Genomic DNA, 13,317 nt, shown 5'->3' with positions numbered 1-13,317 from the left:
GATTCTCGCCGCAGGAATTAATTTTCCTTTTCCTGCAGAATTATAATTTGGTTTAACAATATCGAGGAGACCATCGACTCTTCGAGAAGAAACGGAAATCAGACATCGATTCATCGTTCGTGCGTTACTTTCACTAATTTGCTCGAAAGGGCGCCTACAATCACTGAGAGAGAGAAGTGTGTGTGTGTGTGTGTGTATGTACATTACACGCTCGTTCCAAGCAGGCGGACGTCTCGCGACGGTTCTGCGTTCAATGCGAGTTATTCATACGCGCGACACGGCGATGATTCGTGCGATGCGCGCCCACGTTGGGAACGATAAAGCGCTGCGGCTGGCGTTGATGAGCCTCTGCTGAATCCTACCCCGGGTCGGAAACGCTGCATTATAATCGCACGAGAGCGCATTCGAGGAGATAAGTTTTCGTATTATCAGACAGTGACAAGTTTGCAAACAATGGTTGACACGCACCGTGACCACGCAATGATAGTGCAAGGAGCAATCACAGAGAAGCAATGCATATGAATATATTTATGTTGCTGGCTGTAAAAGTCTATTTGGTTATTGAGGGTTTTGGAGAGCAATAAGTGAACATTGTATCTTCTATACTTCAGGCGATATCAGTGAATTTCCAAGAGATTCTCCAGATTTCCAAGAGATTGCTTAAGGTTTATTTACGACTTTATTCTGAAAGCTAAAGGTCTCAGCAGAATGGTTGACTTGTAATTTAAAGACAACGTTAAATGCCCCAAATCTTTGTCTAAGTTATCATTTGTTTACTTTTCTTATATATCATACAATGGCTTGCCATCAATCATAAATAGAATGGCTTTTTAGTTTAAGACACAAGATAGTCATTGCACGTTACTTGAAGACAAAGACTTGATAAAATGTTGTCTTAAACTAATAAATCAGCCATTCTGCTAAAATCCTAAGAGACAATTTCTGGATACCTCAAATGTTACATTGCTGACAAATGTTTTCTTTTTCTTTCAGATTCGCTATTTGTGTACCAGGGACTTATAAAGTGCCAATATCAAATCCAAATATAAATATTTATACTTACATTCAGTAGAGTTTGTACGATCTCTACTTTTACATTTGGAGCTATATTTGATCAGAAAACAATGTTTTAGCATTAGAGCATGTTGGACTGAAACTTCATGCCTAATCGTGTTGACAGGAGAAGAGAAAGAGAGGAACAAAGAGACACACATCTGAATTTTATAATTAGAGCAAAATTGAAAGTTAGATGTATATTTTGAATAGATTTATAATGTTGGCGTCGATCACTTTATACGTGTGTCTTTACTTATTCGGGTCTACAAGCGGCTCTATTTTGACAGCACCACCTATATCGGCCCTAATAGTCGCATTTGAGAATGTATATGACGCATCTTTGCTCGCCAATACTCTGTCGGATCAGGGGATCGACACGACGTTGATAATATCAGCTCACGCAGCTAACAAGCTTTATAATAATCTGATCGACGTTGAAATATTGCAACTGAACGTTAATACAGATAAAGCAGCACATAAAAAAGAAGCATATGCGGTAAATGCATGCGACAGTCTACTAAGGGACCAAGAAGTACTCAAGAGAATGAAAGAATTGCAGCCCACGTTCACTATATTCCCAGCATTAAGGTATGCTAACTCTGTACTGGTTTGTTGTAGTTTTTTGCAAAAGCCTTTATCAATTTAATTTCATCACCTTTAGCTAGTTTATATAATACCTTTTTTCACTTCTCCTCAATCCTCAAATTATTAATTTGAACCTGTTGCTATTTTTCACATTTATGTATATAATAATATTGTAATAATATTGTGTAATAATATGTATATGTCAATATTATATATGTGATAAATATAAGAAAGAAAATAATATTTAATACAGAAAATAAATATAATCTTATATATATATTTATCTTCAATATTAATTAAATATATTAATTTAATAAGTAAATATTTCCACACTTTTCTTTCTTCTCTCTCTCTTTCTCTCTCTCTCTCTCTCAAACATGAGTTAAATATTTCAGAGCATATTTGAGAAGATATTTTCACTTCCGTACATGTTCCTTCTCAATATTTTCAGACACGATGGCTGCTTACTTCCGTGGGTGCGACATATCGAATCTATCCCGGTGATCTGGATAGGAAGTCCAGAGGAGGAGGTGTACGCGTTTCAGAGCACCGGAGTCGCCCTGCCGATGCACAGCGGTGGGATATGGACCAGGCTCCGAGCGAGACGCGTAGAGGATTCCTTATCCTCCGCCGCCAGGAACAATTATCTGCCTCCCGTCTTGGACTTGGTAGCCAAATATCTGCCGGATATCGATACCAACATGAAGCATCTCTACTCCGACGTTCGCCTGGTGCTCTGGGGAGCCGACCCGGTGTTGCGTTCGAACTTCGCATCGTTGACGCAGTTACTCGTAGAGGTTCGTCGGACCAATTCGATCATTCTTCGTTTCGCCAGATTTTTGCGGCTTGAGGTCTCACTTTGAAACCGCTTTCAGGTCGGCTGCCACCACTGCAGGGGCGCGCATCCTTTGCTGAAGGATTTGCAGAAGTCACTGGTAGAGCACAGACTGGGTACCATTGTTGTCCTCTTAGACGGAAATTACGAGACGTTGGTGACAGAATTGGCGAGGAAACTGCCTCAGGGTAGGGAAGGACAGTCGGTCGTCTGGAGGATCAACAAGGATAACAAGAACACCGAATCGCCGGAGAATCTTTTTATCCACAGCGACGTCGACCGGCAAGATCTCATAGGTAAAATTAAACTTTCATCAAATTTGACTAATTACGCTATTGTATAGTAATTGTAATTAATATGAAAATGAAATTATAACATATACAAGATGTCCCAGCATAAGAAAAAAAATATTTTGAAGTCTATACGGAGACTTAAAAGAAAAAATTAAAGGGATGACTGTAGAGCAATTTTCCTTCTACGGTATTACTCTTTCGAAGCCACTCAAATTGTTTGCTCTAGTATATATATAGTAAATCTTTTATATATATAATAATCTTCTATACAAATATATATATATATATATATATATATATATATATATATATATAAATATCTACTATATTATAAAGTAACCTTATGACATAATATTATAAAGTTACTTTATAGTACAGCAGCTACGTTGTACGGTAAAACGGCGAGATCACAAAGCGTAGCGCGTAGGCGCGGTATCGGAACAGCTCGTAAGCCATTAACCTCCGCGGTAAATCCGCGAAGGAACGTGCCGCGAAATCCGTCTCGCTCTCGGGAAGACATTGTTGCCGCGTGGGAATACCCGGTATACGGCGGAAACGAAAGGGAAACTCCGCGAGAATCGAAAGGCGTCACTCCGCTCGGCCCGGCGGAGAATACGTGCGCGGCGAATGCGGCGTCGTTGAATTCAACAAGCGCGCGAAGGGCGCGATAATAATAACGCGACACAGCGTGACCCACAACTCTCGCGTCTCCCCTCCCTCCCCTCCCCCTTCACCACGACAATAAACAGTCCATTGTCGCACACAGGTTACAGCCGGACCCGCGTGGTGTTGAGTCACTGCGCCGACACGGAGTTCCTGGAAGCCGCGTTTCACGGCTCTCCGCTGATATGCCTGCCCCGGGACGCGCACGAGGTGCGCAACAGCGAGCGCGCGGTCGAGCTGGGCTTCGCGCACACCGTTGAGGCCCGCATCAACGGCCAGGAACTCGCGAAGACCGTGCTGAGGATTCACGAAACGGCGGCTTACCGGGAGAACGCGCGTAAGGTCTCGCTGGCGCTGCGTGACAGATTGAACCCGGCCTCGGACCGGCTCGTCTACTGGCTCGGCTACGTCGCCAGAACCAAGAACGGTGGCAGCGAGAGGTTCCTCAGGCCGAGCAGCGACGCCAGGACCTTCGTTGAAGACAGCGACTTCTTCGCCGGGATCTGGTTGGGCCTGCTTTTCGGGATCGTCGCGTGCGTCGTCTTCATGGTGCTGCAACGCGTCATCGACGCCTACCAGGAGGAGAGGTCGAAAGGACGACACATGCTGTGAGGAAACGGTATTACGGCAGGACTACCTTTCAGTCATCATTGAGCTATGCAGGGTGTTGAAAAATTCGCGAACTCGGAAGGTAAATGGAGGACTTCGAAATAAACGATTGCGTTAAGCCATTTCGTACCTCCTCTGTTTCTGTGTAGGGACGAATTCCACCTATCTTCAACATTTTCTTATCTATAGATATTATTATTATAATAAAGGTAGATTCTGGTTTAGATCTTGCTATTGAAAAAATATTGATTCTGAAGTCCCCCATTTCCTTTCAGATTGTCGATCGAATTTTTTAGCAACCTGTGTACATATTGGAAAGAGCACACCTTTGGGCCACCAATTCCCTGGTAAAGCTAATTCGGTCGATTAAATTTCAAAGTTGCCGACAACAAGATTTTGAGAACTCGTAAGTCGTCGTGATGATTGGTTAGTAATGACCAGTTGTTAATTTTGCAGCTGCAACTTTTAAATTTAATCGACCTAATAGATTAAGTTCACCGGAGTTACTGAGATCGGCCCTTAGTCTTCGAACGATCAGAGCTGTGAGAGAGATAGGTGAATGGGTATCGTCAACTATCTTTGTCTGATCGATCGCCAGCGTGTTGAAGTATGCACCTTCTAGTATGTATAGAGTTCAATACCAGTCACTTAGGTCACTTTTTGTCACTTTTCCTTAACTAGTCATTAAAAAATTCACTATCGTTCAAAATGGATCACTATAGTCACTTTTTTTTAGCTCTATCGTTAAATCTGTAAAATATAGTCGTTCTATATATATATTTTTTTTTGCTGTCTTAATAAAACTGCTCCGAAAACGCACTTGTATCGTTCTTGATCTTTCCTTGTTATGAACTTTCAAACCGTACTGTGAAAAAAACTCATCATATGTTATTAAAAGATAAATCTGGGAAAGTAAGAGTAAGTCCTTGTCTATAACTTTGCTTTAAGACATAAGCCGTAAGCAATTCGATCAACCACGGGTGATTATTCTTCTGATAAACTGTGATTGGTCAATTTGCTTGCGTCTTAAAGCAAGATTGTAAACAAAGGGCAAGTGTTACTTTTTTGCTTAAATGGCCTCAGTTATTTTCAAAATTGGACAAAAACGTCACTTTTGCTCACTATTCCGAGGGGTCACTTTTTGTCACCTTTTCTGTCAAGAAGCAATCGCTATTTCACCTTTTTTTCGGTCCGGTAACTAGATATTAACGCTGCTATAGCTAGATCGAGCGGAGAAGGGAGGGGGGAGGGCGACTCGGTACGCACGAATATACTTGCACTTGTGTACGGACATTTCTGCATATGTATTTATATATATCTATATATAAATGCACGTAGAATACAGGTACATACGAATATACAAGTGTTACGAGCTAGGCTTTTCGTCGTCATAGCTAGCGAAGAGATTATTATTATTACTATTATTATTGTTATTAATTATAATTATTATCGTTACGAGAATGACTTACTGTTATGTTACCATTACTCGAGAACAAATTATTACTATTATTATTATTAACGAGCTGAGCATAATTCGACTGGAAAGAACTACGGGAGTATAACGTGATGTATTATCGTGAAGAAAATAAATTACAGTTTGTCAATACTGAGTTCTCTGCATATCGTCGTCGTGGCGCGAGCGTGCGTGCTTGCATACGTAGGTGCGTGCGTACGTGCATGCATAAGTGCGTGCGTGCGTGCTTACGTCGGTTGCTTACGTTATTATTACGTTTATCGCTAGGATCCTTAACAATGTACGGACGAATCGCGATATCTGTTACACGTTGTTGTTATTATTATTATTACCTTAAGGCCGTATTCTAAACGAGTAAGCCGTTATCATTACGGATTACGCAACCTCGCGAAGTGTCGATGATTCTGTACTCGTGATATAATGAGATCGTCTCGAATTGTCGTCGAGTTGCTCATCGAATAAACGTGATCCGCCGTAATTCTAGTCCGGAGATGCTTTGGAGAAATATAAATTTGATACGCACGTGTATGTGTGTAGAAATTCTATGGTGAATCCCGTCCATGTGTATATGTGAGCGCGCGCGCTTGTGTGACCATAAAGCGAGCACGTATATAATATAAACGATCACTGTCACCTTAAATAGCCATTACTACCTTGAATAAAGTATCACTTGGAAAAACAAATATGGCCTTCGGGTCTTTGAAGCTGCTCCGCCGAATAAAAGGCATAAAGCCATAAGACGAGCGCTTCACGATGCAATTTCTGTTACATTTAAATTTAAATTAATTATTAGTTAATTTTATTTAAGTTGTCGATTTCTGGACACATTTTTCGCCTGTTCCCGTTTCAAAAATATTCAAGATGGCGATGGTTGTTGCCTCACCCTGTATATACGTAGTCGAATACACATGCACGTGTGTGTGTGTGTGTGCGCGTGCACACGTTGTGTGAAAGGTGTTCGGGTTGATTTCTCTCAGCGAACTGTTCGGGAGGTTGCCGATTATCCCGCTAAGAAGACATCGCGTAGCGCAGTGCTCTCGGTATTATCTAAGGTAGAAAAGGACGATGTACACGTTACGTCTTCCGGCACGCACGGGGTATCTAACGCGCGACGTTCGTCGTCCGAGCGTACGAGTGTTAGAGGGTCGGCTGATATGAATCAGGAGAATTCGTAAGTGACTAGAACGCCGTTCTGCCGGGTCCGTATTGCATACATACACATATGCGCAACATATACATATATTTCTATACATATATATGTATACTATGAAGTGTGACAGTGAGATAAAATCGCGAGAGTATCAGTCAAGAATCGCGTGAGCCGCGGAGAAAACTCAGGACGATCACTTTTCTTTCCTCTCTTTCTCTCTCTCTCTCTCTTTTTCTCCCCCTCCTCCTAAACGAAGACGAAGGTTCTCGTATATATATACACAACGACGATCGTGGACGTAGAGCCTAGAAAAACGGTGACACTATATACATCGTTCATTGGCAGAATTGTTCCCGATTCGCGCGAGTCGAGGCGGATTCGCGCTTCGTCAGACCGCCCCTTCTTCCCCATTCTTCATCTTTTCCCTCACAACTCGCATCGTTCGCGCGTTCTCGCGCTTTGCTCCGTGTATTACAGGCCGAAGAGAAGGACCCAGCGCTCTGAGAGCGCGCATCAATACACCGCAGTGAGACACTTCTAATCAACGAAAGTCGTCACCTCGATACACGGTGAGACAAATGCGCGTCATACGCAAATTTGTTGGAGCACACGAAGCGAAAGAATCCCGCGGAAAGAGTAGTCGTCACGCTCCTTTCGCTCGCTCGCTCGCTCGCTCTCTCTCTCTCTCTCTCTCTCTCACATACACTCACAGATGCACTCTCTCTTCCTCTCTGCCGTGCGCAGAAATAACAAATTGGCACACCAGGGCGCGATGTCGAGCGTTGCGAGACACTTAAAACTAGAACCGCCGATAGTGCTATTTCAGCTCCGCCGACCTTTACAATTTCTATAAATCCTACAAATTTTGTTCCCGATGGAAATATTTTGTTGAGGCTACTGTAAAGTCGACGAAAGGAAAATTACGGGAAAATTACTGGATATATTTCAAGGTGAATCATAATGTTCCTTATGAAGGATTAAGGAAATGTTTAACCTTAATGAAATATTTTTTGAAATATCAGATATCGTGAAATTTATTGAATTTAACTGAATATTGGATTTTTCTTGAAATATTGACGGGGTATTATTCCCGTCAAGATTGCTCAATAGTTCTCCCTGACTTTTTATCATTTTAAATGTGAATACAATCCCAAATAATGGAGATAATATCAAAATAACTTTTCAGTATCCGAAAACAAAAATAGGAGCCAAATTGGCGCCTATGGCGGTTCTACCCACCAAGCTCGGCGGTTCTAGTGTTAAATACGTCACGAACGGATGTCTAGGTAAAAAGTCAGACGTGGAAATCTTTGCCCCGCGATTCCCCCCGAGGAGAACGCGCACGTTTCATGCGTACGTCTAACCGAAACGCACGTATTATATACGCGTTAAATATATATATGTATATTCAATTTATATACTTAATTCATTATATAATTAATTATATATAATTATACATATTATAAGTGTATATATTATATATATCATAAATTATACACGATTATACATATCGAATAAGTATAATTATATATAAATATGTTATATATAATACATATTACATATACATAATTATATATGCGCAGGCGTATAAAATAAATAAATATATATATATGTATATATATATATGTACGTATGTATGTATGTATGTATATATAATAGTCGCAAATAAAAAGCTTGATCCCGTGCCGTTCGCGGCGCAGCCCGCTTCGCTCCAGGACTCGAGGCGATCGGATCGCACGCGGGTCCGATGATGTGCTAAAGCGAGCATACATGTGCGTGGCATGTGTATTAATGCATCCTTGGAATATCAATCTCTCTTCCACACACACACACACTCTCTCTCTCTTTCTCTTTCTCCTTCGTCTGCGGCGTGTGCATTCGGGTAGAGATGGAGTTACGCGATTAAATGTAAATTAAAGTAACACACTGACTTGCGATGCATTAACGTTCGCGCAAAAGTAAAGTGCCGCACAGCCATATACACACATACATGTACACACATGCAACACACACACACACCTGACAGTCGAGCCAGGCCGATAAGCCACGCAACGGCAAGCTCACGGTCATGCGTCGTCCTTAACGTCAACTTCCACGTGGAGGAAGCGGATGTGGGGGTTCGGACGTGGACACGGCAATGGACGTGCGAGGTGAAAGTGGACCACCTTATATATCACCTACGATGGCAGTAATACTGAGTACCTCGGCCGTTGCGGAGAAGTCCACTCGAACGTAGCGTTGCAAACGTGAGAAACGAGAAGTTTTCTTCCCGAAGAGCGCCACACTTCGGCAGATTGAAGAGTCACATGATCGCCGAAATCGTCGAAGCTTCTCACTTTTCGCATTCCCGCTGCGGGGAAGGGTTACACGGTCGCTGCCCGGGATCGAGACGCACTCTGACCGTTCGAAATCACGTCGTCGCATCGTGCGAACGACACCGGCTACCTTCAGCGAACACAACGGCCGATGCCTGTTCCACTATCACGGCTTAAATCTAATCGACGATCAACTCGAGGGAACTGACCGATCGCCATTGGCCAATTAGCTGAACTGATCGATGCGATTGGCCGATTCCGTTAAGTTAATCGTCGATTAGAATCGGGCACAAGTGACTCTTGGAAGATGAATGTGATCGGTAAGGCGAGATAAAAGTACCAATGCCTGGGCACGTACACGGAAAACAAATTCGTCTTACATCAAGACTAGATATTGTCTCATATATAAGCGAGACTATTATAATCTTCTTAGATTTTCGGTCTCGATTTGATTGAATTTCACGCAAGTATTAGTTGAACTCACTTCAAGGCTAAAAATCTTCTGAGATTATAAGATTCTTGCTTATATATGAGAACACTTGTTCTCCATTTAAAACAATTTATTTCTGTGTATCTGATTCCAAACATTCTTATTATTTTCATCTTTAAATGTGAACATTTAAACTTTCAACATAGAATAACACATATATATGGAATATGTAACATATTGTTGAAAGTTCAAAATATTCACAGATAAAGACCAAAGCAATAAGGATGTCCAGAGAGTTAGGTACGCGTCCGGGTACTTACACCTTAAATCTGAAAGCATGCGCCGATCACAGATAATTCTTACTCGGTACGGTTGCACGACCGTTGTTTTCGCCGAACGCAGCCACCGGGACGAAATACGTCCGCTGTTCGTCCGTCCTGCTCGCCCGTACGAGCCGACGTTGCCGAAGAACGGGATCGACCGTCCGGCGGACTGTCAGGCGAGAAAACCGCGTCGACGTGACGCGCGTAGCCTCTCACGGCTGTCGGCTGACTGACGGTAAAACGCGATAATAACAGTACAACGCAAAAGTGGCGATCATGGGCGCGCGAGAGAGAGAGCGGCACGCTCTCGCGCGCGCACGCTTAAGTTATATATGTATACATATGTGTATGTATGTGTATGTGCCTGTGTGTGTGTGCATGTGTGTGTGTACTCCTAGGATAGGCCGCGGTAGCGGAATACAAATTCAACTAGCGCCTAGTTACAAACGTACTCCTCGCGCGAGTGCCGGCACAGCTCGCACTTGACGTGACAGCACCAGACGAATCGACACTTGCATTTCTCGGTGACGTTCTGCACCCGCGTCTGATAGCCGCGGCCACAGCACAGCAGCCGGCATCCGTCCAGGCCGAGGGACGTCTTGTTGCACACTCTGCCTCGCGTGCCGGGAATGCCGAGCCTGGGAAGGGGAAAGAGAAGGGGGAGAGGGGATTAATGCGGATTCGTTGAACGCGGAGGAAGATCGCCCGAGTGGACGCGTGGGGCGAGCGCGTTTTGATGAAAAACTTGCAGTTCTTAAGAAATTAATTTAAATTACAAGGAAATTTAAATTATAAGGAGTTTCCTGGTCCATGAGAAGCAGAAATGGATTGAATTATAACGTAACGTTTCGATCGGTGGGAACGAAATTTCTGGTTCTTAAGAAACGAATTCGGATCGTGAGAAAACGGGATTCCAGGTTCATAAGAGCCAGAAATCGATTGGATTAATATGACAATAAATAATATGAAGATCAGGGCCGATCGGTAATTTTTTCCTCGACTGTGAACTTGTAGAAAATGGAGACTCCGAAACTTCATTCATTCATTCAATTTTCAAGCTGGAGAAACACCGATTTTTCAGAACCGGAAACTCCACTTCCTCCGACGAAAAACGCGTCGGTCCGTTCGTTATCGCGTTAATTCAGCCAATTTCTTTCTCCCCGCGTTATAATTCGGCGAGACCGATCGTCCGTGCGGAAGGGAAACGAGAAGAAACAAAGAGGCGTCAGGGAACATCCTTCACCCCCTCCGCTTTTTCCCACGATCTCGCGCGGCGACTTTATCGTCGGAGGATTTTCCGACTAACTCGCGTGTCGCCGCCTCGTCATTGAAAACGCGCGCGTGAGCGACTGGGCCTTGAGGAGAGGACTGCCTGACGCGCGTTGATAAAAGTAAACGTGACGGAGTAATTCAATAGCGTGGGACGACGGGTCGAGTCACACTCACGTGACGTTCCTTTCGCAGTAATCGGGACTGTCCTCGAGGTAAACCAGGTCCGTCTTGTTCGGCCGTTTGAGATCGGGTCGCGCCGGTCTGAGCCTCGCCGGTCTCCTGCCGCCGCGCTGCGCCAGCCGCATCAGCGCGGCGCCCTCGTGCAAAGCCGCCAGAGCAACCCCGGCCACCCTGAATGTCGGCAGTCTTCTCCAGCACACGCGCACGCTGCACGAGCCGGACATGCCTGTCGGGGAAGAAGAGAAGCGCGAGATGAATCGTTGATAGTGTGTCTCTTCTATAATTATAATTATATATTATAATATAATTGCATATAATTATAATGTAATTAAGATATTTTGGTAAAATACACAGCATAAAATATATGATAATATTTATATGCTTTATGCGTGTGGATATAAATATATATAATATGAAGTATATAATTATCATATTTCAGTGGGAATTTTCAAGTTCTACGGTGAAGATCAAGTGATAGGTCAGGGATCCTTCCCTCGAACTAAGAAGCGGAAACTTTGAAAGGTCCGTTCATTCAATTCTCCCAATTGGGAAATTTCCACTCACGGAGTTCGCGTCCGAGAGAAAGATTCATCACTCCAAGATCGAGTTTCAGAGTTCGCCGAAGGGGCATTTGGCTACCGGACGGCTAATCATTTCGCTGGCTCACCGTGACACTTGCACACACGTTGCATCCTAGAGCGAATGGCGCGTCTGCCGGCCTCGCTATCGTGTTTCCTCATCAGCTGGCCAGCTAGCCCTTTCGGTCCGTGGAGGACGCCTTCTTTCACCGGTTCCTCGCCGCCGTCGGACCATTCTCGCGAGAACTTCTCACCGAAGTGGATATCCTGCGTGCGACCAACACATTGTTACTCATATTCTCACAGACAACGTGAGATTCCGCGGAGAAAGAGACGAAGGTAACGGGACGACGACTAACGAGCGTCCGAAAGATTAAGGCGTCCTTTAAAGCGCGTCCGTCCGTTCCTCGCGTTTCACGGCCCCGCAGTCGACAATGGCCGCAGAGATTAAGCGGATAGATCCTAAGCTCAGCGAGGATTTTCGCGTAGGACGCGTAGGCCACTTAAGGACCCCCCGGGCTGTGAAACTTCGGAGGCAGCTTTACGCGCGATTCGCAGTTACGAATGCGCGCTGCGAGTTTCGCCACGCGTGGTCGGACGTGTGAGTTGTTGTGCAAAGAGACGAACGGCGCCGATCTCGTCGCACTGCGTTCCGAATAAGTATCAAGCGCAATTCAAAGGGGTTCTAAATGAATCAAGTCGCCGAGAAGAGTCTTCCATTTTTCTGGCAAATCCTCGCGTTCGTAGAAAGTTGCCGATTCGCATAGGTATAAAAGAAAAATAAACTCGTTGAATTTCTGAGAAGAAAAAAATAATAATAATACTCAGTCGATGTTGTGTCTATTTTATTCGCAAAAATGATCAATTAATAAAGTATTTCGTTATCGTTTTCATTTGACAAATGCCCGATGTTTTCATATATTTTTAATATAAATATTATAATATTTTTGTGTGTTCCTCATCTCTCTCTCTCTCTCTCTCTCTTTTCTTATATTATATTATTATATGTCGTACCACATTTTACGTTATTGTTCCTACGAATTTTGTGCATTTCATATCGCGGATGGCATCGAGTCATTTCACTTTCGTTGCCAGAATGGGGTTCCATTCGGAGGGTTGGACTCAACAGCGGAACGATACTTCGGCTATTATTTCCGTACATCCTCGTCGCTGCCGAATATTTCCCGACACGCGTCAGCGAGACGGCAGGAGACTATAACGTGCCCTCTTTGCTTTCGCTGTCAGATGCTGTCTAAACGTAATCCTTGCCGTGAGCAGCTCTCCGTCTCTCTCTCTTCCTCTTTCTCGAGCGGCATCACGCACGTCGACTTATCGATGACAGCCCGCCGCCTCAGTCCGGTTAAAGCGAACCCTCGCTACCGCCGGCTGCCTCCGAGACACGCCAGGAGCGGGCAAACATCATTACCGCCGAGATCTGTCGCCGGGACATTTCTCCGGCGAGAGCACCCTCGTTAAGATACATTCGACCTTGCAATCTTCGCCACGTTTCGTACCCGTGGCTCCCGCGATAAAGAAACTCCCCGAGTTAAAATC

The 13,317-nt window shown here is 44.0% G+C and overlaps 2 protein-coding genes across 3 annotated transcripts in view; one reads left to right on the top strand and one right to left on the bottom strand.

Moving 5' to 3' along the window:
• On the top strand, positions 1-6,043 carry LOC106748314 (UDP-glucuronosyltransferase 1-7C-like). 2 transcript variants are annotated; one of them, XR_001374734.1, is made up of 6 exons: positions 1-665; positions 994-1,644; positions 2,093-2,438; positions 2,517-2,772; positions 3,536-4,123; positions 4,317-6,043. XR_001374734.1 is itself a non-coding variant. In XM_014626704.1 (5 exons), the coding sequence occupies exons 2-5, from the start codon at positions 1,250-1,252 to the stop codon at positions 4,042-4,044; spliced, it is 1,506 nt and encodes a 501-aa protein (XP_014482190.1). In that variant the 5' UTR covers positions 1-665; positions 994-1,249; the 3' UTR covers positions 4,045-6,043. The 2 variants fall into 2 exon arrangements, 1 of the variants encoding a protein (XP_014482190.1); XM_014626704.1 differs by having other exon boundaries at positions 3,536-6,043.
• A 3,517-nt stretch (positions 6,044-9,560) lies between these two features.
• Positions 9,561-13,317, bottom strand: part of LOC106748334 (protein Wnt-1-like) — a 57,475-nt gene continuing 53,718 nt past the window's right edge. The window contains exons 6-8 of the mRNA XM_014626749.1: positions 11,853-12,030; positions 11,180-11,411; positions 9,561-10,371 (exon numbers count right to left, since the gene is read on the bottom strand). Of these exons, the coding sequence (XP_014482235.1) occupies positions 10,170-10,371; positions 11,180-11,411; positions 11,853-12,030 (612 nt within the window). The 3' untranslated portion in view covers positions 9,561-10,169. The remainder of the gene's footprint in view (positions 10,372-11,179; positions 11,412-11,852; positions 12,031-13,317) is intronic.

The sequence above is a fragment of the Dinoponera quadriceps genome, unplaced genomic scaffold, assembly GCF_001313825.1.
Source record: "Dinoponera quadriceps isolate SergipeBrazil2010 unplaced genomic scaffold, ASM131382v1 scaffold2723, whole genome shotgun sequence".
NCBI lineage: Eukaryota > Metazoa > Arthropoda > Insecta > Hymenoptera > Formicidae > Dinoponera > Dinoponera quadriceps.
Note: the sequence above shows the minus strand (reverse complement) of the source record. Positions and strands in the feature narration are given on the sequence as shown.

What these genes read in the sequence shown, in the direction of transcription:
- LOC106748314 (XM_014626704.1), top strand. Translation starts at nt 1,250, where the DNA reads ATGTATATTTTGAATAGATTTATAATGTTGGCGTCGATCACTTTATAC. An exon ending in ACTATATTCCCAGCATTAAG is followed by an intron (nt 1,645 to 2,092) that starts GTATGCTAACTC and finishes CAATATTTTCAG; the next exon opens with ACACGATGGCTGCTTACTTC. An exon ending in CGACCGGCAAGATCTCATAG is followed by an intron (nt 2,773 to 3,535) that starts GTAAAATTAAAC and finishes TGTCGCACACAG; the next exon opens with GTTACAGCCGGACCCGCGTG.